At 36.0% G+C, this 25,262-nt stretch overlaps 1 protein-coding gene across 1 annotated transcript; it reads right to left on the reverse strand.

Moving 5' to 3' along the window:
• On the reverse strand, positions 1–19,320 carry LOC141844189 (mitogen-activated protein kinase kinase kinase YODA-like). Its single transcript, XM_074732219.1, has 12 exons — positions 18,984–19,320; positions 16,954–17,644; positions 16,123–16,851; positions 14,174–14,261; positions 14,011–14,073; positions 9,432–9,592; positions 9,280–9,355; positions 7,735–7,794; positions 7,553–7,660; positions 6,679–6,918; positions 1,443–1,531; positions 1–927 (listed from the first exon to the last, which is right to left on the reverse strand). Exons 2-12 carry the CDS (start codon positions 17,487–17,489, stop codon positions 417–419), a joined length of 2,661 nt encoding a protein of 886 aa, XP_074588320.1. The 5' UTR covers positions 17,490–17,644; positions 18,984–19,320; the 3' UTR covers positions 1–416.
• Positions 19,321–25,262: the final 5,942 nt, after the last annotated feature.

Raw genomic sequence — 25,262 nt, forward strand, 5'->3', positions numbered from 1 at the left:
TCAATCTTCTGAAAGATAAAATTAGTAAAAGTCATAGTATAATAACTTAATGATGTAGAATGTTGGACAATGTGGGGTCAGCCTTTATACAAATAGTCTAACTGTATGCACAAGTTGAGTTCCGAGCTTCCGGTTTTCCAAACATCGCTTGCTCTTTCTCTTCCCTAACAAAGAAATTGCATCCTCAATGAAATCACTGCGTCAATCTGCGGACTCCACTAATACTTACCAGTTTGAAACTTGGCAGAGCATTGTCGAAAAGAACGTAGTCCGCTGCCCAAGTCTCCAAAGAACAAAGAATGATTGTACACTTGCAACTTCCTTACCAAATAAATTAGTTTGGGATGAAATTGGGGCTAATATAAGCATGCCAGAACCAACAAAAAAAATTACGATCTGGCTGATCATTCTGTCAGTCATGTAGCCTTTGCAGAGTCATGAGTTGGAAGACCTGAACTGGGATTTTGTGAAGGCTTAAGCTTCATTTGATCTCTTAACGAAGGAAGGAGCACACGATCAGGCTGCTTCTCATGAGGATCCCATAAATGAACATGTCTGAGCCTGCCAAATTGAGCACTGCGAATGTCAGCTTCTGATGCCACTCTTTCCCAAACTTTTTGTGGGCCTTGCTGCATTCCAGCTAAAAGATTGAGTTTCCGTTCGTGGCATATGGTCCCGCTAAGATACATATCACTTTTGCATTTTGACAAGCAAGTGAAGCCATCCGGTTCACGACTCCCCTTCTTGGAATGGCTGAAGGGAATAGCACCATTGCCACCGGTCAGAGGCGTAGAGGCACCGGAGGTGGCTATAGGACTTGAAATGGGAGAAGGGGACATCCTTCCACTCGCATAGCGTTGAGATCTGGAATTCAAGTGAGGACTTCCCATTGGAGAGACAGGGCAAGATATGTATCTCAGAACATCACTGCATATGAGAAGGATAATCAATAGTTTATTTTTACAAAAGAAAATTTAAAAAAAGGCTCATGTTCGCTCCAATTGCGTGCAGTAGTGCATGTGAATAATTGGAACACAAGACCTTTGTGTGCTAAGATTGCTGCTACTTAACCACGTGCCTGTGGTGTATCAGCAAAAAAAAAAAACTTTACCTTGATATTATTGAGTATGCATTTAAGTTCAACGTACTATTAGAAAATTTTAAAATGTTTGATTTGTGAGATCACATCCCACAGTAACCAATATAGTTCATTTGAATTTCTTTGACTGTTCCATAATGAAATAAGATGAGAGGAAAACATTGAACTAAAAGTTTCAAACTTAACATGCCATGTTTATCTCTAAAACATGCCCGAAGTTAAACTACAGAGAATGCTGACCAAGCTATTCCTGCCTTTTCAATACATATAAGAAAACAAAGTAACTAACAAAATCATTAGTCTAAAAAAGGCAAAAAAAAAAAAAAAAAAACAGTGGATTTACCTTGTTCCTGAAGGTGCTCCACCTCGTATGTGATAGATTGTCATTCCTTCCGTGTCCAGAGAAGACAAATTTTTCACATGGCCAGTTATCTGGAGTTTCATTAATAACCGCATGAAAATTCAAAGCACATAAGTATAAAAGAAAATATCACGATGAAAGCAGATGCAAAATGAAGCAATGAAAGAGAAATATGGAGAAGAAAGGAGAACATTTGACTGAAAACATCCTTTCAAAAGGCACAAAGATTATATAACTAGACCTAGATCTTAGATTCATTCTTGTAAATTCTACTAACGTGTATCAGTTTCTGCAATATCAACATGTATTTAACCATGTGTTTCGTAGTTCTCATAGACGAGGGAATGGTTTAATTTACAAATATACAACTTTGCAGCTATCAGATACAGATACATTCATTATCCACCAAAACACATGTTTCAAGTGAAGCCACTTAGGGTACAATGAGGCAATTATATCTGCAATTCTAATCCCCTACTGTTATTGGCATAGTTTCCAAAATTGCACGAGATGATGAACTGGTCAAACTCCAAGAAGTTGGTTCACTAGTCAGACTCATGCTTCAAATAGCCAGATCACATATCTACAATATCTATATTTCTATATAGGATATATATAGACTTGTATGACAAGATATCAAATATTACATCTAAATATTGGGCAATAGAGTTAAACGATATATGAGCATCTATAATGTAAAATGTGTGCACGTGTGCGTGAGAAGGTGAATGTAAAATATAAAAAACTGGGAAAAGAAAAAATTGGCAGAGTTTTTGTAGGATCGTTGAAAGCACGGGGGGGGGGTTGAATAGTGCTATCGAAGCGTTTTCGAATTTCGTAAAGATGCTTGTGAAATCTTGCAATCAGAGTTGTGTAATAATGCAGCGGAAAGTAACAAACACAAGAAGCGAGCACACAAGTATTTATTTAGTTCACAGCCACAGGCTGCTACTCTAAGGCCCACGATCAGATGACCGTTTCCGACAGCCAATCCACTATATAACTCTCCTCTTACGAAAGGGAGTTAGTGAATACAAAATGTAAAATCAGTAACAACGATACCGTCCTTTTAAAAATGAAGTACAAAATGAATTTTACCGAAGGAATGAAGATGTCGACTTCTTGCGTAGCTCTTCGGCATTACGACGACGTTCATAGTTGATGCTTCGCGTGTAGACGGTCGTCTCTTGTCTGTAGAATGGTGCACTAAAGGATCTCCCTCGATACTCTTTTACTAGGCTTTATGAGCGCCCGGAAGCCTTTCCAAGCGCCTCCACGTTGTCCGCCAATCCACCATCGGCGCTGCTGACTCGGCACTTCCAGGCGCCTGTATCCCTTTCCAGACCCCTGTATGCTGACGTGGAGGTTCCGGATGAACCTTTGACTCCGTAACGCCTATCCAGATCTGGGACGCCTAGAACCAATCCGAGCGCGCTTAGAAGTTGAGGTGTCCCGACCACTAGGACTCTGCCACCTCACTGCTTCGCTGGTCCCGTTCCGCTAACGTCCGATCGCCTGGAACCAATCCGGGCGCCTAGACTCCGGTCACCTAGATCCAGATAAGGGCGCCCGGAACACAAAGTTTCAGCCCCTCCTTTCCTGCATTACAAGTTAACGCAAAACCCAAAACTAACAAGAAAAGATAACAGTTTCACAACTGTTTTGGTTTTGACTTCGGATTTCCAGTGAAATCCTGGATCAGACCAACGCCTATTGTTCCCATACTGGGAACGCGCCCTTACCCACTCCACTCGGGAGAATTTACCTGTTTGCCAGTCAAGTCCTCCAGACTTGTTGGACTTCTGCTTAACCTCGATCCTCGGCCCTCAGGATTTCCTGCTAGATATCTGGTCCACCTGATCTGCCTAAACTTCCACTGCTAGACATCTGGTACACTTGATCTGCCTAGACTTCCACCTGACCTGTCTAGACTTCCACCTAGTACACTTGATCCGCCAAGTCTTCCTGCCTAATCCTCCAAACCAGGACTTCCACTGCCTAGCCTCCAACCAGGACTTCCACTGTCTAATTTTCACTAGAACTTGTCTGTGCCTAACCTCAACTAGGACTTTCCTATGCTACCTACACACTTAAATCGGCTCATTAGTAATTACCACATACTTAACTTGAACCTCTTGCCATTATCAAAACTGAGGTTCGATCATCTGGTACTCCTTGCACCAACAGTTTTAGCCAATGTGAACTTAGTCTAGTTAGTTGAGTGGATTAAATGAGAGAATTGATATTAATGTCAAGCCCAATCACTGGACCAAAATACTTAAATCCAAAATCTAAGTTAATAGTATTAGTGCAATCATACCCTAAGTGGTCGTGTTCGACCAAAATGATCTAATGTGTTTGTCAAAGGGTATGTTTTCTTGTGTTACTAATGTGTATGAATGCATATAAAGTTAGTGGGGCTTATGAGTCAACGAAGTCAAGTTGTACTAACTTGGTGTAGCCAAGTTGTGATGGCTCGATGTTTTGATGTGTTTGTCAAAGGGTTTAAATTTTCTTGTGTTACTAATGTGTGTACAAAGTTTGCAGGAACTTGATAGACTTCATATGTAGCTCGTGGAATTTATGACTCAATGAAGTCGAGTTGTGTTGACTTGGTGTAGTCAAATGGCTCAAAATTCCATTGGAGATCAATGAAGGATGGGATGGAACATTGGAGACTACAAGACAACGAACATAAAGTTGATTCAATAACTTTGACAGAAGCCACAATAGGGAGACTATGTAGCTAACCTAATAAAAGATAGCACATGGAAGAAGCTAAAGGCTTAGTGCATCTAAGGGACTAAGGACCTGATGGGAGACGAACTCTTGGACAACAAAAAGCTAGGATAACTTTGTAGGGATCTATATGCGACAAAAACAATTTTTATCCGCATAAACGCAGCGGAAAAGGATCCCTCCAGAAGATCCATGTGAAAAATCATACTCGTTTTACTATTCTATCTACTGGAATCGAGGTTACCTTTGATGCGAGTCCTTCGCAATCCCGACAGCAACTTTTGCCTTCAAAAGCAGATCTCAGCACGATCAGTGTGTTCGCGCCTCCACATTATCCACACAAACACCGAGATGGAGAAGAACCAAACTGTGGTGCTAGCCACAAAGGTTGGTTCGGCCAAGGAGGTAGAAGAGAAGAGGAAGAAGGTGCAATCATCCAAGAGTCAAAAAGAAAAAGCCTCTCACCCCTTTTATATATCACCATGGAATATCAAGGGTTTTGGCTTTTGGTATTCCATGGAATTAATACCCCATTAATCCCATATTAAGTGATCATGCAACCCCCCTCTTGATGAATTCGAATTGGCTTGTGTGACTTGAATCTAACTCGAGTCTAATTCAATCCGAATTGACTTGAGTCCAACTCGAGTCTCACTATAATCCGAATTGACTTGAGTCCAACTCGAGTCTAATTCAATGAGTCTACCTTGAGTCCCACTCAATGAGTCTAATCTACATTAGACTCAATCTAATGGCCCAATGATTCATCACATGAACCATCTCCAAATCACATGTTCTAAGTGTGTGACCCAATAGGTTCTCGTAACATTGGCAATGTCTTTAAAACCATTTTAGAGACATAAGCAATGAGCGGCATCTAGCAATACATCATTGCTACCCAAGTGACGAGAATGTCGAGATCCGACACAACCTTTCCGTGACTACTATCTTGTATGACTCAGTCCTTCTATCCTTGATATCTAGATTGATCAATGAGGCATAGACCGTGTCATCCTCTTATCAATCATGAATTTCTTGATCTCCAAGTAGACTACTCAATCAAATAAGCTCAATATCTCATATTGACTTATTCGAGCATGATCATGCATTTTTGCAGTCCTACTCTATCAAGGGGCTCATAGATATCACTTCCGTCATATGGAAGGGATAGATCTCATCTACATCACTCACATCCCTCCGCATAACTTATTGCATACCCAGTGATCGCCTTTATAGTCACCCTGTTACAGGTGACGTTTGACGAAGCCAAAGTATACAACTCATTATGTAGGGAACCGTAGTGACTTCAGGTCTAAGGACTATTCATACCAATAGTCACATGAGAATGTTTATGACACCCATATAACGATCCATGAAACATTCTCATGGCGGGTCAATTCAGTACATAGTCTCTAATATGTACCCATGTGTCAACGTGATATCACATATCCATGACTTGTGAGATTAAGTCATCAATTGACCTACATGCTAGTCTCAACGCATTAATATTGTCCTTGCATATTAATGCTCGACTAGGAATAGTTAAGAGTAGTGTTCTATATATGTCTACAGACTCTCACTATCAATTCAACCAATTGATATGCTGTAGACAAGAACCTACTACTCAAGGACACTATTATATTTATTCATATAGCACGGATAAGAAATAAATATAATAAGCAAACCTTGCCTTTATTAATGAATATGATACATGTGTTCCCTAAACAATCATCTCATGATTGACACTAAGGGCTGACAAAATACCTAACCAAATTAATAGTGGGTAACCCATCTAAGCTTACAAAAGTTCTTTATTAACCCGTAACTCACCATGTGTGACTAAATTGAGGAATTACAAGTCAACAAGAGTTACTTCCATGTATTATATATGAGATGAACTAAAACAATTAGATTCTAATTTCCATGTTTCTCAATAGCATGGTCAATTCAGTCACAATTACATAGCTATGAGCTTTTGGTTAAGGACAAAAAATGTTTGAAATAAGGATAAATAATGAAACAATTTGGCATGTCAAACTTTAGGGGCAAAAGTTGGTTGCTTGTGCACAAAATCTCAACCTGAGATTTCCTTATTTATTTGTCATTTCAAATGTCTAGACAGCGATGGAAATTCACTATTTAAATAATTGAATCTAGACGATTCCACAAGAAAAATAGGCAAACTAATGACACTTTAGAAAGTTTCATATTATATGTGGAGCTTAGACCAAAGCAAAATAGATATATTATTATGGAATTATTTGGACAATGTAATGAGGCCTCTTTTATGAGCTTTTACAATAACCTGGTCTTATTAAGTCTTGAAAAATAGACTAGGCAAATAGGAAATAGTAAAAGTAGAAAGAAAAAATATGAATTCTTGACCTAAAAAAATAAAATAAAACCACGTATTAGATCCTGAACTGACTTTTTTTTTTTTGCACCACACAAGTAAACCAATTCTCAGAGAGCAATTTACCTTTATGTTTGCTCCACCTGAACTGCCACCTGGCGATTCTAAAGGTTCAGAACAAATTGGAGATTTCTCAATTGATGATGCGTTTTTCACAAATGGATGCTGCAAAAGCTCAGAAGCTGTAGGGCGGTTAGATGGCTCACGCTGAAGACAATGCCTTATAAAATCCTTGCCATCATCAGAAAGGTGGTCAGGGATTTTTGGAAGCTCTTTACTGTTGCCAATTTTGAACATTGCTGCAATCTATAGAAGAAACAGTTGTTAAATATTGAAAAAGACCAAATAAAATAAAGTATGCAAACTAGAGAATAAAACCAATACTTGGCCATGCATTATAAATGGATACATTCTCTGTATAGTGTCAAATATGTACATAACTCTTATCAAGAACAAGACAAAGGAAACACTATTCTCAAATTAATACAAGCAAAGGACGAGATCATCCAAGAAAATTAATTAGGGCACGGGTTTCTTGTGAATTGTTGCTTCAATTCAGTGATTAGTGTAACTGGTGATACCATGTTGGGCAAATAATTATTTCCATTCAGAGATGTGGAATAAAGTAAGCTTGGCAAACAACTTAACTGCAAATGGATAAGAATTAGCAAGAGCATTCACAAATCATGCAAAAAGGTCTCTTGGCATTCAACCATCATATTCTCAAAATTAATGTATTGATGGAGAGCAATGGATAAATCTATGGTCCTTACTTAAAAAAAGTATGTCTACAAATTATTTATGTAAAAATTCTTAAATACAGAAAGTTTATATGAGGAAACTAGTAAAAGAAGATGCTTTCTGAACACAACAATGCAGTAGAAATATCAAAGTAGCACCCTAAAAAAATTTTGCATGCTCTCAAAGTTTAAGTAACAACCCCTTCATATTGACTCCAAGGTGGTTTTGATGTAGCCATCTCCAGCACAGTGCACCCTAGACTCCAAATATCCACAGCAAGGTTACATCCATTTGAATTCTTGATGACCTAACCACACGATGCATAATAGGAATTAATTTAGATGCATGATTGATAAAAGTGTCGCCTGAATAAAACAATACCTCTGGAGCCATCCAATACGGGCTTCCCTTAAATGATAAGGGGCATGATTGTCCAGTAATCTGAGAAACACAACATTAGGTGATAAATACTGTCTTCAAACATAGAAAGAAAAAAAATACTTTTATGACTTCAGATTTCAGAATAGATTCAATAGGGAATAGTTTTTTGTACTAATCCATGTTACAAAATAATTTTAATATGAAATTCACAGAGGTACTGGAAAAATGAGAATGCATTTCAAGTTTTGAGTGCATTAAATGATCTCATGGAATTTTAATGTTCTCATGATAATTAAGGGCGATGCATGTTCTTTATGATCAAAGCAATGTACTCTGGTGGCAGATTTCCAGAAAATATAAAAATATAAATGCAGACTTTCTTACAGTATGCTAAAATTCACCTGCAGCTGATTTGATCAAGCCATTGTACTCTGGTAGCAAACTTTCAATATATATATACATATATATACAAGCATACTTATTACTTCTGCAGTAAAACAAAAATTAATTGCAAATTACTATACACTACTCTTTTCATATAATCCGAAGTTGGTTAAAAAAATAAAGGATGCTTTAAGTAGACTAGTATCACAATCCAAGCATATCTTGAACGCATAACATAACTAGTTGAGCAGATTGTCATGGAGCAAAGGATGTAAGAAACAAAATCACTAGGTGATCTGGCACATGAGTTCCATGGTATGTATAATAAATTCAAAGACTGATAAATCAAGTTTATGAATGATATATAATACCTATAAGCTTAATCTTTAGGAGATTATTCTCCTCCATTGACCTGCTCAGTACTTTGACTCAAAGCACTATTATAATATTTAATCTGGTAAATCATATGAATGAAATTAAGTGGCAACAATACCAAGTGGAATTACCTAACTCCCAACACTAAAGCCTACAGGAAAAACTCAAAATACAAAACAGGAATTAGCACATAAAGAAATTTTAAAAAAATAAACATGCACGAAATGTAGCATGATAGCATTTCATCTAAACAGATTTTGAAGCACATGCTCCATTGAAATGACAAGTCACGTTATATAAATTGTGAGCACAAAGAATGTGTTATGCTAAAGATGCAAGAAATGTGAGATAAGCATGACAACATTTCATCCAAACAGCTTTTCAAGTATATATATACCTTAGAATCACTAATCACATTATATGAATCAAGCATACAAATCACATACTATTCTTAGAACCTTAATATTAGATACATTTAATGTATTATTCAAAATCTAGTCTGGCAAGTCATATGAATCAAGCTAAGTGGGACTAGTGAGTGAATTGCCAAAATACCACACTAAAGGGAAACTCAAATAGCTATTAAACACTGAAATTTGCAACATAAAACAAGTATGATATATTTAATTTCACATGAAAACATGCATGAATATGGAGATAGGCAAAACAAAATATTTCCCAAACACAGATTTTCAAGTCCATATTGCATTAGAAAGACTAGCCACAATATTATCAGGATAGAAAAGGATAAAATTGCTCAAACTGTGCTTAGAGATAAAAGCATACATGTTTTGCCATCCCAAAATCTGCCAGCTTAACTCGGCCATTTGGATCTACCAATATATTTGCACCTTTTATATCCCTGCACAAGGTTGAGTAAAACGTCAGGTGCAGAAAAGAGACCAATCATTCAAAAGAAACAATTCCTTATGTCATACCTATGTACAGTATTTTTAGCATGCAAATATGCTAGTCCAGAAAGAATTTGCTGAGTATAGCTCCGAATTGCTGGCTCACCAAATTGACCATAGTCCTGGAGGAGTTTATGTATAGAACCACCAGATACATATTCCAGGTAAATGTAAAGTTTATCATCAATCTGTTTGAAGGAAATACATATATAATCAAATCATGGCTCTATGAAAAAGAAATATACTATTGCTTGCTGCTATTCATTCAATGGTATTAGTAGGTTACCTTCATCTAAAATGGAAATATAAGCACTCTAGATATAGTAATGTAAATTTCCCAATGAATTAGAAGCGAAGATGAGATATAAATATCATCAAGTACATAGTGACTATCCAACTCCTAAACTGTATCTTTATCAAACAATTCTAAGTGGCCAATAAGTTTCCTAAGGAAATAAAGAATTATCAAGTAGCTTCTTCGGCTAAGACTCTAGGATGCATCAGGACAGAAGCATATTTGCATCAAATCAGATTTATCATCCAAAATGGAAGTAGCTTAGATATTATAGGCATGTAAGCATACTCATTCACTATTCTTGAAAGTTTAAACTACTGTGAAGAGTCAATATATATCTGCATGGTCAACCATAAAGTTCAGTATCACAGAGTAATGAAAATTGAGATTTCACTTCTCCATGATGTCATGTTGTCTGGTAAACCATTAGTTAATGGTCAGACAAGAAATCATTTATATCTACATACTAAACACATCAGAAGTACGAGTCTTAAATGGAACTAAAGTTGAGGGGTCAAGGGCTTGATAATATTTATTTAGTCTAATGGTCAAGATCTCAATTTACACATCACATCCTGAAGAAAACACTAACATAGCTGTCGAGTGGGAATTATTCCACACAATCCTAGGTAATACTCTTCAACCTATATATATTATTGATTAATAAGGAATGTTACATATAAACGCTTTATCCATTTACAACTAAGTCCATAATACCATGAGTCTACCTCAAGCTAATTTGAATTTTTTATAGAAACTCAACTTGTTACTAATGTATTACACACTAGGTTCTTTTAAGAATTTAGTTAATAAGTTTCTCATGATTAATGTAATCATTGGAATTGAGTGGTGATTGCAGTCTCTATGTGTTATGTCCTCTTGTAAACTACTAGGTCGAAGATATATGCATAGTAATTTGATTGTCACAATACAGTTTCATTGTCTCTACAAAAGCATATCCTACCTTGATCAGAAGTTGTTTAACCAAGATGAGCTCACCTGTAACTAAGGCTATAGTCCTATATTCTCTGTCTCTGCACTTATCTTGCTACAAGTGTCTATTTATTGTTGTCCCAAGAAACAAAATTATGTCCTAGGTAGAAACAATAGCCAAATGCATATTGCATATCATAGAAGCTGTCAAATCTACACCCAAGTACTCCATGATCTAAAGATCATGAAATAAGATACTTTTCTCTAGAGCACTCTTGAGGGCTACCAATGGTTAAGGTATAAATTCTCTAAAAATTAATTACACACTATGAATAATAAGCTGTCACGTTTGGTGACTGTGAGATAGTGCAATTTTCCTACAAATCCTATGTATTTCCTTGGATCAATTAGAGGCTCCCTCTGTCCTGATACTAATCCAACATTATGTTCTACGGGAGTATCAACTGGTTTAGTTTCTACCATGACAGTCTCATTAAACATATTCAATGCATACTTGAGTTGTGAGATATGCGTACCTTTATCTTTATCAATGACTTTAACTACACACAAGACTAGCTTTCCGCAAGCAATAAACATTGAAGACTACTCTATAGACCTTAGAAAAATCATCTTGGAGAAAGTTATTCTTGATATGAAGCTGATAAAGGAGTTAATAGAAGACAACAACTAGGGAAAAAAGAGATGAACTGAAGTAATTTTAGCCACTAAAAAAAAGGTATCCATGTAGTAAATAAACACTATAAATCTAGGTGTAGCTCTTTACTACAAAATGAGCTTTAAGACAATCAACTATTTATGGAGGCAACATTTAGATGACAAAGCTTATTTGAGACTTAATGTGGACTTCCTTAGGGAAAAAAGAATCAACTTCTAAGTGCCAGATTATAGAGCATCCATCTCATTGATTATGGTTAGCTGCCGCCTAAGATTCAAAAATGCCCCCAAGGCATTCATAGGAATGTACTCTCGGGAAAATGAAGATACACATGCAACATATTTAAATCATAATAATGTATAAACAAAAAAGTGGATGAAAATGGGAAATAGAGGACTCACGAGTACCTTTGTTAGAAGCAATGAAATATCCAAATCTAAAGGATCCGAGATGGCAATTGGTGACTAGAGAGAAGGAAAGTCTGAAACATGTGGTGGAGTTGGAGTGTCTTTGCATTATAGTCGTCATTTGTGCATTGACAAGGAAGGTGCTTTAAGTGGAGGGTCATTAGCAACAAAGGGAGGGGAGAGATCCATAGATGGGGTTAGAAAGGACAATGGGTGGGGATAAGAAGATCTTCCTATGTAGACTCAAGTAGATGATATAGAGAGAGAAAGGAGCAAACTAAAAAAATGTCACATTAGCAATGTTAAAGGCATGACGTTTCTTAAGAAAGTAACAATGATAAATTTTTTAGAGACAATAATAACTAAAAATGCACTTGATGGACCTTGAGGGCAACTTATCACATCAAGGAACACACTAGATGAATAAAATAAGAACATTAAAAAACCTAAGACCTAAGGTATAAGAGAGTGTACAACATCTTATAGAAAGAGGATAGTAAAGTGAACTTTACCATAGAGTAGAGATTTGCGTACAATTTATAAGATAATGTGCACTGAGAATAGTGTCATCCTAAAAAGAAAGAGGACATATATGTACAGAAGTAAAGTTTGAGCAATCTCAATTGACTCTTTTATTCTGCTACACCATTTTACTAAGTCTATGTGAGCATAAGAACCAACAAAGACCACTATGAAAGACACAATTAAGTGAAAGAGTGAAACAAATATTTTCAAGCATTGTCACTACATTGAAGCTTGGTAGAGATGCCAAATTAATTTTTAGTTTGTTATAAAAGGCAGATGGAGAAAAGTTTAGAATGCCCTTTCATTAAAAATCGTGATATTTTACTTGCCTATAATTTATCCATTTTCAAGATGTCCTCAAAAGTTTCAAAATAATAAAATATGAGCATCTAATCTCATCGATTATGTTAGTCGTCGCATAGTGCCTCTAAGGCATTCATAGGAATGTAAATGAAGATACAAAGCAACATATTTAGATCATATTGGCGTATAAAATATAAAATGAAAAAGTGGATGAAAATAAAGGATTTATGAGTACCTTTTTAAAAGCAATTAAAACATCCAAATCAAAGGAGGGATCTGGGATGGCAATTGGTGACTAAAGAGAAGGAAAGTCTTAGAAAGGTGTTGGAGTGTTTTCACATCACGGTTGTCAATTGTACATTAGCAAGGTAGGTGCCTTGAGTGGTGGGTAATAAACATAAGCAGGGAAGAGGCCCATAGATGGGGTTAGAAAGGACAATGAATAGGAAAAGATCTTCCATTATGGAGCAATAATTAATCCCACTAATCAAGTGATTTATTCACCAATCAGTACCTTGATCTACGAATTCCCAAACTTTATAATAATTAATAATAATTTTCAATTTAATTTGATTAATTTTTTTCTTGTACCTTCCATCTCTCTATAATCACTAATTTAATTCATATTTGTGCCTTCTTTGTCTGGAATCTATTCCTCCACTTTCCCTCTCCAATTTATGGTATGACTTGGCAGCTGCATGGGCTGAGGAAGGTGGCAAATAACAAGGGAGGTTTCTTTATGTATAGGTGAGCTAGGATCTAAGGGCAAGGGGGGTATACAAGGTCAAGGTGAGGCAACAGTTGGTTGGAGCAGCATGATTCCTGGCACGAAAGGTGGAGATTGAGACAGAGAGGATGAAATTAAGGATTTACCTTGGCAGTGAAAGGAGAGAGACAGTGCCATCAAATAAAAACTCTCAACAGGAGAGCATGCTCCGGTACAAAGTAAGAGAGATAAGATATTGCATTGTCTTTTAAAGAATAAATATTCATCATCTATATATTAGATCACATCCTATAACTGGATACTGAATGCAAGACAAAAACTATTCAACATGCAAAATAAACTAATAACTGTAGCAGCATGAATCCTTATTAGCTTCTCAAGGCTTGCATCACTTCTAAATGGAATTTTATGGACAGACCTACTCGGGATGATATTCAATTGACATTTATACCAATTGGTTTTAAGGCTTGCATCACTTCTAAATGGCTATTTTATGGACAGACCTACTAGGGATGATATTTAGTTGACATTTATACCAATAGGTTTTACTTAGACTCCTAGTCCTAGCTTATAAAGAGCTTTAAAAAAATGGAAAACATGAAACAAACAAGAAATGATGAAAAACTACCAAGATAGCAAGAATGATGGACCAAGGAAATTTTTTTATCACCACAGCCAATCATCAGTAATTGACAAGTAATAGAATGTTCTCATTGCGTATTTAAGAAAGCAAGTAATACCATCTCACTACCATAATACTGCACAATATTTGGATGTTGCAATCGACTCAAAAGAGATATTTCCTGCCAAAAGAAGACAACACAAGAATGATGCTTAAAAATTAAAGAAGAGCAATAATAAATACAGTAGAGGATGGTATTCTAGTAAAACAAAGGTATTCACCTGCCCTAAGTGTTTTGCACTTTCCTTTGACTTTGCATCATCCATGAAGAGGGTAACCTCCTTCATCGCACACATTTCACCACTCTCACTATAAATAATGGCATAAACAGAGTAAAAGATAAGTAAAACAAACCTATAGAAGTCTGAGGAATCAGGAACGGAGAGAAACTCATATAGAAGAAGAAGATAGTAAATTAATAAAATTTTAAGGATGTTAGATAAAGTTGTGGATTTACAACGGAAACTTATTTTTTTTTCCATGAAATAATTCCAAGGTGTTTCTATTGGCTCTACTGGTTTAAGTTTACACACAGAATTACCCACATCCCTCATCAGGCTAGTGGTTGATATTCATGAATCATTGCAGACCTAACATAAATATAAAGGCTTCCCTCACTTTCAAGGTCAGTGGACTTTAGCCCATGTCACTAAGACTCAAACAGAGTACTTAAAAAAAGAGAGTGAACAATGCTTCCGTCAGTGCGAAGTCCTGAAGAAGAGTCAGACCACAATGAGTTTATTGTATGCAGTTTTACCATGCCTTGCAAGAGGTTATTTTCACAACTCAAACTCGTGACCACCAAGTTACACAGCAACAATTTTAACATTGCGTCAAAGCTCCCCTTCAAATTGTTTTATACTCAAATAGACTACTTTATTTAATTAAATTGTTTTATACTTTAATTGACAGAAGCTAGCACTGCTTTGACTCAAATAGACTACATGATGAAGGTAGAGCTTCGTAAAGAAGGGGATAGCTAAGCTCCTTCCCTAGTCAATTCCATACTTCCTCAGTTATGGGTTTGCCCATAGATTTGCAAGGACAAATGCATAAGAATCAGATTATGGATGAATTTGGAAGTGTTTATTTAAGAGACATATGAAAAAATAGACATTAAAAGGGCCGATAAATGATACTCATATCTCAATGTCTATTTAGTCCAGAAGCATATTAGTTTGAAATTGGCAATAATGGAGTCATTCTGTCGCATAGATCTACAAGCTAATTAAACAAGCAATGTCTATGGTCTCAAACCAAATTGTTGGCTAAAAGTCATTGTCATAAATGATGCTAATGTAGTCTAAACCTTTGACCTTGGCTTAGCAAATATGTTGCATTTCAAAATGAGATCTAACTTCCAAATTCTTGTTAGTGACCAATTAAACGTACATGTATGCGAGTCATACAGTCTATGAGGACAAAATATGTTTTGATTCATTTAGAAATTAATGTGTGCAAGTGGAACTAGACATGCCAATGAGGTGTACCCATGCCTACATAGTCTAGGCCCGCCTCGACTTGTAATTTGCCATGTAAAACTAGGGACAACTTAGCTCAAATCAAGTTGTGCTTGTAATGGCCCATTTGTTTCAGGATCAAGCCTAGGCCCAAGGGTAGCCACGTCATGCTTGACATGGCCTAAGCCTACCAAGCCCAAATGTTTAAAAAATATTTAATTAAAAAAATAAAAATACTAAAATTTGATAATATATTTTTAAAATCAAAATATATATTAATTAAAATTGATAATTTTTATTAAATATTATTAAAAATGTTTAATATTTATATTAATTAAAAGAAAAAGGCAGGCCAAACTCGGCTTAGCCAAGGTTGTGCCAAGCCCAATCTCGTGCTAGCCCAAGTACACTATAATCCCCATGCTAAACACAAACCCACATATAGTGTTGCGCCCGGCACAACACATCTTGTTTGTGGCTAGGCCAAGCTAGACACGGCCAAAATTGTGTCGGGACATACCACGCCATGGGTGGCCTAGCCCATTTTGACACCTATACTTCAATACATATTTGACACTAATATAGACCAAATATAGAAATATGCCAATTAAATAATCACCCATAAGAATCTAATAAAAAAAGCTTTTTGACAGGCTTAATAAGGCATAACAAGTCAAAAGTTCTACCTTATTTAATAGTAGGATATTTACCTGTTAAAACCAACATAAACATGGCCAAATGTACCACGACCAATCAATTTTCCTTTCTTCCACCGTGATCCTGGACTTGCAGGATTTTCTGTCTTTCCAGGACTCCGAGATATCGGTGTAGCGACAGCTGAATTGCTTGGAGAGAATGGAGAAGTGCGAGAAACATTTATTGGTGGGAGAGGTAATCTATGGCATTGTTTCTTTCCATCATCGTTCCTAGTGGTAGGTGATTCTGGTGCAGTTCCTCCTGCTCGTGGATGAAGAGGAGAGACAGTACCACTATGTATCCTGGAATTCGGACCAGGACTTGTCATTCTTGGGCTAGGTATTGGGGAGCATTCTGGACTACCTCTACTATGTTGCCAAAACTGCCCTAGCATGTCTCCACCCAGAGAATTATGCCCAGAAGTCTGTCCTGAGCCTGGGCTTGAGCACTGGCCAGATCCATTGAATGTTACATCATTACCAGTCTTCGTTGGCACACATGCTGATGTTGGAACCTGCTCAAGACATAAAACCCTCATAGGACTTCTTGAAGGACTTGACATAGAACTATCTGGGGCACTTCCAATAGCATTGTTATGAGGAATTTGCATATTAGACCGATTACTGTTTGGAACACCCCACATGGGTGAAGATGTTGTTTGGTTTCCAAATAAAAATTTTGTTGGCTTAGCAATTTCTTTTGGGCTCCTTTTCCTTGGAGAAAAATGGTCCTTTTGCAATAAGCTTCAAAAAGAAAAGCAACATTAGGTTGCACACGAGTTAAAATAGCATTGAGCTAAAATTGAAAAAAAACGCAGACAGAATTCCTTAACTAGTATTGCACACCTGAAGTGATTATCTACAACAGTTTTGTTGGTATTCTCAAGGTCATTGCCTACAGGACTTTGAAGTTGAGAATCACATCGGTCGTCACTATCAATTGAGCAATTACTGGAAGCCGAAGCAGTAGCCAATTCTCCATCAAAATCATCAAGTCCTTTGGGAATGTGACGAGGCTTTGGAAGTGGCAAACACAATGGTGGTTTTCCACGTTTTTCCAATATTGGTCTTTGATAACGAACTTCAGAGGGCGCACAAGTAACACCTGAATTTATATCCGGAAGAGGAAGTGGTTGGGCATTTGGCCTAGCAGCAAAACTTTGACAGCGAGACACTTGCGCAGTGGGTGATGTAGATTGTGATTCTGCTCTGGATCTGCAGTTCTTCTCTGACGTTACATGGCTGCTATGTCGTTCAATCCTTCTTGAACCTTCTTTATGCTCAGTTGGACTTATAAAACGATGCAATGTATCAATGAAATTTTCTTTCACGGTCTTCTTCTTCACATCTTTAGATGATGATTTCCCCCACAACATAGGCATTCTGATTGAAATTCCTCGTATGCTTTGAGGATTACAAAATAGAAGCAATTATATCATAAAATTCCAAGTCACTGACAGGAACTTGGCTTCCCTCCAGTAGAAGCCTCAATCTAATTGGTAGCATTCAAAAGGAATGGACTTTTAATTGACGGAGGCTGGAGAGAAGTTTACTCAGGAATCAATACTTACTTTAAGAAGAATCAACAACAATAAGTCTATGTCCCATTCAATCCTAAAATGATCTTTTAATACTGTAAATTTTTTAAAACTGCAAGCACACATAATCAAGTGCCAAAAACAAGAATTGCATTTGGAAAAATTGCATCCATGTTGAAAACAGTTTTCTTCAGCCTTCATTCATACAGACACATGAATTGGATTCTAATATATTTACTGCCAAGTAATACCAAAGAGACAATCTTGGAAGATAGTATTAATATCAAAACAAAATGAAAAAGAAATTAGAAGAAAACGAATGAAAAACATTAGGAAAAGTTTCCCCGCTCTAATGAAATATGTGCTAATGTCCACAGGCATTGAGGTAAAATGATACTCCCTAGATGACCCCCCCACCCAAATATGGAACCGACAATGTCCACAAGAGTGTGAGGAAGGGATACAAGATCATGCATAGTGAGAGTAGCCTCAGGCTCAATGTGGGCTACTAGTGGTTATGTGTGAAGGAAGAGGTCACCAAGGAGGATGTGGAAAAAGAACAAGAGAGGGGATCCACAATGGAGTCAAAAGCAAAGAGAGGTTGCATGGGCAACCTCCCCTCGATGACAATCTCTTGATGAATATTAGATGAGAATCAGTTAGTTGTGATTAAAAAAAATATTGCATTTGATAAGTTATGATGATAATACACAGCCTCTTTTATAGAGATACCAACATGATGATAATAGTAGTAATTAACATAAATGGAAAATACATAGATGGCATTGTATCACCATGGGTCAAGAAAATATACGAGGTTAATTAGGAAACAATTGGAGACAAATACGGAAGGAATCAGATTGAATTGGGTGATAGTGTTGGAGCTAATTGGATAAATGATTAATCTTCTTCCTTGGACAGGATTAACCTCCACCAAAGGATTGAACTAAAAAAAGAATTTATGTTGCTTAAGCAACAGTTAAAATTTTATACAAATGACTATCTGCAGATGCCAAACCCGAATCCAATGTCAAAAATATAACAACATTCAAATTCACTTAACACAATTCCATAAGAACTCGCAAAAACTAACATAATGTATAACGAAAGCTTCAACTAAGGTTAAAAATTGGCAACAAGAAAAATCAGTCTCTGTTATGAAAAATTCAAATTAAGCAATCACCCCCTAAATTCAGGATCAGTGGGTCAGATAGCTCCAGTTTAAATACTACAACAATTATATAAATTCCTTATGAATCAAATACAGAAACTGCAAAAAGCTCAGTTTTCCATCCAGAATCGAGAAACCCCCAGAGCCCAAAAAACCTAGATACTGACCATGAAACATCTCACTGAGGTAGTTGCACGGATCCTGTCCGAACGACATTATCTGGCATTTGTCGGGACAAAATAATTCTACGAAACGACCAGTCTCTTAGACGTCCAATCGAGCAATCCTACTGACGATTCGTTGCTCACTTCGCCCTCGATCTCACTCTCGAAGCTCGAGCTGACTCTGGAGGAGAACCAGAGTCGGCGGTCACTGGAAACCCTAGCAGAGGACCAGATATCGCACGGAGGGAACGAAGGCGAGCACTCCAGGAACCAGAATTCGCCGACGAGAGCGGACACAGAGAGGAATCGAGATCAGAAAGCGAGGCGATGGAACGCCGAAAATCACAAGGGGTTTGGAGTGGTAACTCCACCCTCCGCCCAAGAGCTAACAATTAAAAACATTTTCCATGTACTTACAAGAACGTACCCGATCTATCACCTGTACTTTATGTGTGCTCCATCTCTATTGAACCAGTTACGAGATAGGTAGAATGTGGGAGTAGATCGCGAGAACTTTGGAATCTTATGAGATGTGGACTAATAGAGGTACCTTTCGTGGACTCGTGAAATAGACTCAAGATAGCGTGGCGTTTTCTACGGGACGCTGAGTGAGGGGCCCGGAATAAGCACATGGACGGTGACCCGGCAAAATAGGAAATGAGGTGGGACAGCGATGGCAGTTAGGTGTTAAATGAGATATATAAGTAAGTGGGGTTCGTGTTAATCAAGGCGCTTGCGGTGTCTGCCATAATGCTCTTCTTTTTTTCTCGGGTAAAATATTTGAAATTGAAATTGATACATTTGATATGTATATACTTGATTGAGTGATAATAAATTAAAAATAAGGCAAAATATTTGAAATTAAAATGAGTACAAAAATATTGGCCTTAAAAACATTTTAAATTTTTAGAAAGTTCGAAAAAAAACCAAAGTATATTCTACAACTTGGTTAAACTAATATTTTTCTATATTATAATTAATGGAATAGATGCAATTCTATTTTATTTTATATTATTATTTATTAATTGATATTTAATAAAAAATTCTTTTTCTATTTATATTCTTTACGTTGATTATAAATTTCTAATATATTATTTATAATATTAATAGAAAAGTAATTTTTTTTTATTTTGAGCAGCATGGATTAGGATTATGATTGAATTAACGACAATTAAGTTCATATATTTTTTTTCCTCTTTTTTCATAAAAATAATTTTAAAAATTTTGAATCTCTTATCTTTCAACTTATCTTTTTATAATCTATATTTTCTTTTTCTATTTTTATTTAGCCTTATGCACTTCGAAGTTTAATACCTATGGTAACATTATTATAAAAGAATATAATTGTGTCGCAATATCAATCAATTTTACATATGGTGCAGAAATATTTATTAAGATAAAAAAATTATTGATTGGACATCTAAACAAACAAGATTATAATTTGTTTATTATATATGGAGGACAAATTATAAGCATTATCAACTCGTACTATTAGGATTGAATTGGATTAATTAATTAAAATCAAATCAAATTGAATTTTTTTGAATTAATTGAACCGATTGAATTTTTAAATAAAACTTGAACCAATCAAATCGATAAAATATCGATTAATTCTATCGAAAATCAAATTTTTTAAGCATTATGGGAGATTTACCGATTAATTAAGGGTTTATAGATTTACTTAGGAATTTATCGATTATTTTTTATTTTGATTAATTTGGTTTAATCGAATAAAAAACTTTAAAATCGAAACTAAATCGAATTAATTAATTTTTTTAAAAAAATTAAATTTTAAAATAATCGAATTAAATTTTTAAATTTGATCATTTTGATCGATTTATTTGATTTAACTGAATTTTTATATGAATGACTTTCACAATGACATATGGATATGTTCTTTAGTTAGGCATCAACAATTCCAATCAATCATTGTGCACGATTAGAGGGGGTAAATAGGAGCGTGTAATTTTTACTTTCTTTAGTTTGTGTTTGCTTCCTATTATATTAATATATAGCTAAAATAAATAAAATAGTAATTACAAAGAAACAAACATATAATACCATAGTCTTTTTATCGGATTCAAAACCTCTCATTTCTATTTTATGACTTATAATTCATTAATAAATCTCTATAACATTGTTATATTTTTTCTTCTTCGTACAAGACAAAGAAGTCTCTTACATTTCTTGTCCTGTTACATCAAATACAAAAAGAGAACAAGTATCCAATAATGCAACTACATGACAAAAATACAAGTATTAAAATTACTCAAAAAATTGCTTAATTATTGTAGGTTGTTCACAACGACCTTGGAATGTAGTGACACTCCCCCTTGGAATTGATTTATCATGAGCAATTTTTTTAGATATCCATGAAATCAACTTTTATAAGTCTTTTATTCCCGAAACATTAGTTGATTATTTGTTGTTTATCAATTGACCACTTACTAATTATAAATTAACTCTTCCATAACATGTGGCCTGTTTCATTTGGAAACTAGTCTCATTCTTTGTTGACTAGTTCATCAATTGAATTGACCAAATAAAATCATGATTGAATTCTCTATATCCCAATCTCATCATCCACTTCAACTGCCATGTTGTTTGTTAACTGTGCCATCAATTGACTATAAATTTATTATTAATCAACTCTTATGCATTAGTTGGTTGATCAGTCCACTTATCCCAAAACAAAATTATTTTATTTATTGCCATTTTAACTCAAGTTAATTGTCAAGTCAACTCTATTTATCTCAATCGATTATTCAAATCCTGAATTCATACTAACCATAACTTTTTCACTGGTTGACATTGTAATCCAAATTCAATTATACCATAAATTTAACAATTTTAGATTCATTAGTCAATGTCACTATCACTTCAACCACACTTTAAGGTTGAGTGTACCATGTTTAGTGTACCATGCCAAGAAACTCCATGCTTGTAAGTCTTTCTTATTTGTTAGTACATGTTGACCGTAACTTATTAGTACTTAAACATTGTCTAGTATTAGATTGATTTCAATCTACTAGGATCTCTCAGACTTCACCCGTTACCCATTATTCAATCAAACTCAATCTATCAGGATTTTATCTTACCCTACCTCATTATTAGGACTTCCACTTGCCTAGCCTCATTACTAGAACTCTTACTTGCTCAACCTCACCACTAAGACTTCCACTTGCCCCACCTCGACCAAGACTTCCACTTGCCCAACCTAACCGTCAAGACTTGCACACCTACCTAGAGTACACTCCTACATGACTTCAACATCGGCTTAGAGTTCACTGAAAGGATTACAATACATCGAACTAAATCAATGATGCATCTACGAGATCTAGTTATCATCATCTATAAGGCTGCATTACCAACAATCAAATGCAATGACAATCGAAGAACTGACGTGAATCGAGAGTCAATGTCATCGTTTGTCGCTGATTGGAGTTCCTACAATGAGTCTTCTATAGGAATGAACAACAATCGAAGTCCTCTTCTCAATGGGGAAGAGTCCAAGGAAGAAGAAGCAAGCAGATTTAAGCATGCCCAATTGAAATCAAATCCTCTCTTCTTATTGTTGGTGTAATTATCAAACTCTAAAGTTTTGATATTTGTTTAATAATATGTTAAAGGGGAGGTTGGTCAAAGTTGACCAAGTTGATAAGAGAATCAAGGCAAGTCAGGTTTGACTAGATGCTTGAAAATGAGTTGATAAGAAGTCCAAGTAGGTTAATATTGACCAAATGCTTGGTAGTCAAATGAGAAATTTTGGAGGAATGAATTCCAAGCAAAAGAAAAATTCTAAGTGAGTAAACCTTAGATAGTGAGAAATCTTGGAAGAGTAAACTTCAAGCAAGAGGAAAATTCTAAGGGAGTAAATTTATGATAACGAAAAGTTTTAGAGGAGTGAACTCCAAGTAAAAGGAAAATCTTCAGGGAGTGAACCTTAGGTAGTGAAAACTCTTGAAGGAGTGAACTCTAAGAAAGAGGAAAATCCTAAAGAATGAATCTTAGGTAATAAGAAGTCTTGAAAGAGTAAACTCCAAGCAAGTATGATTGAAATAAGGTTGTCAACACTATTTTGCATTACTAGTATTGTTATTATACTAATTCGATGTTGCAAGAAGTCTTAGTGGATTGGGTTAGTCGGATACTAAATGCAGAAGAAATCTAAATAAATCAGCTGGACTGAATGTTTGGTAGGTAAGGTAACTCCTTGAGAGACCTTTTAATTTCTGGAAGACAGTGAGGATGTGTCCCAATTGGGACAAACCTTAGACATTGATCTAACTAAATAAACCAAAAGAGGTTTTTAAGTCGAGATTAGACAGTCTAAATTATCAAATTAATTCATGCATATATATTTATTTCTAATTCTATTTTACAGGATTATTATTATGTTATTGTGCTAACTTTATTTTGTAGAAAATAGAGTTTTCAAGGTTCAATCGATCGAACATAGAGGTTCAGTCAACCGAACAAAAGAGGATAAGTATAGATCAGTTCAAATCTAAGCCCAAATGAAAAGACACGATCAGTCGATCGAACCTATATGGAAAGCAGGGATCTGATAAGATCAAGTTACAAAGAAAAATTCGAGGTTTAGTCGATCGATTAGGAGGGTCGGTCGATCGATAAAGTGGTTATACGAGACCTGATCTGATCGAGACGCACCAGTAAGAAAAGAAACAAGGAGTCGGTCAAGCACGAATACAATGGGATTTGATTGAGATCAGTTGACCAAACGTAGGTTCAGTCGACTAAATAAAAGCTATAAAAGAAGCTCGAGTATCGAGGCTTCTTCAACAATTTCTCTATGATCCATCTTCTTCCTCATTGCTCTGCTTGTGCAAGTATTGTCATTGACACACTGAGAGTCTCTCCGAGAACCTACTATTGGGTTGCAAGGGTGCAAACATAGTCCCACATCTAAAATACATGGGAAAGATCATGGGTTTAAAAGGATGGAAAATATTTCCATTGGTATGAGGCCTTTTGGGGAGAGCCCAAGAACAAAACCATGAGGGCTTAGGCCCAAAGTGGACAATATCATGCCATTGTGGAGATATGGATATTCTTTAGACCCTACAATTGGTATCAGAGCGAGACCGCTCTTCACCGGACTAACCGCTGGATGAGCCATGATCCAGATCTAACCATGTGGGGACCCTCTGGAAAAACAAAGAAAGTAGGGGAGGCTCCGACCATGAGGGACATGGCAGCCGGACCATGAGGGACATGGCAGTCGGACCATGAGAACATGGCAGCCGGACCATGAGAAATGGTAGCCGGACCATGAGAAATAGTAGGGGAGCTTCTAGTGGTCCTTTGTTTGAGGGGGGGGATTGTTGGGTTGCAAGGGTGCAAACATAGTCCCACATCTAAAACACATGGGAAAGATCATGGGTTTAAAAGGATGGAAAGAATCTCCATTGGGGGAGAGCTCAAGAACAAAACCATGAGGGCTTAGGTCCAAAGTGGACAATATCATGTCATTGTGGAGATGTGGACATTCTTTAGACCCTACACCTACGATCCAACTCTATTCCTTAGTTCTTGGTACTTGTAATACTTGCATTTTATTTATGAGAAAGTAGTGTGTTACTTTTCTCGTTTCATTTTGTATGAGATTTCTTCTTCACCAAAAGCTTTTTGGACAAAGAACTTTTAGTGGATTGTCTACTCATAAACAATCTAAAGAATCGTAAGCCTTTGAGTATCACTCATTAGATTGTAAACTAAGTAACCAACCAAGCCCTCGCATTTGTTTTCCCGCTGCAATCTTTTGTTTTCGTAAAATAAAAGTTTTCTAAAAGGCATGATATTCACCCAACTCTATCGCCTTCCAGGACCTACACTTATACTTAGACCCATCCTGTAAGGACTAACCATCATAAAATTCATAACTCGTTAACAACCTATTAATGTTAATGAATCGAGTTATTTGATTTATACATGCAATCCACATCCGATAGCATAAAACCCGTTAAAACAAAATGTATTAGTGGAGCTTAATTTTAATGACAATTGTGTGTGGTATTAATTTACATGTTAACCCACCAAATGGAGACTTAATCCTTCAATCTTCCACTTGGGTTATATGTGATATCGTATACACCACACAATACCTTAGTTGATGAGCTCAACATGCCAAAACCTTATGGGTTAAATATCCTCTTAAATAATTTGGTCCATTAATTCAATTTATACAGGACTAAAGAAGTCAGAGTTATTATAACTGTAACAAGAGCCAACAGTAATCATGGTATTAATTTCATTAACGAC

The sequence above is a fragment of the Curcuma longa genome, chromosome 13 (assembly GCF_044706935.1).
Source record: "Curcuma longa cultivar G26 ecotype Majalengka, Jawa Barat chromosome 13, ITB_CL_G26_1.1, whole genome shotgun sequence".
NCBI lineage: Eukaryota > Viridiplantae > Streptophyta > Magnoliopsida > Zingiberales > Zingiberaceae > Curcuma > Curcuma longa.

Bases quoted from the DNA above. Each gene is read 5' to 3' on its own strand.
- LOC141844189 (XM_074732219.1), bottom strand. From the start codon at position 17,489: ATGCCTATGTTGTGGGGGAAATCATCATCTAAAGATGTGAAGAAGAAG. The intron at 16,852-16,953 runs GTGTGCAATACT...TTCTTTTTGAAG, and splicing joins GTTGTAGATAATCACTTCAG to CTTATTGCAAAAGGACCATT. The intron at 7,795-9,279 runs GTATGCTTTTAT...TGTGTTTCTCAG, and splicing joins ATTTTGGGATGGCAAAACAT to ATTACTGGACAATCATGCCC.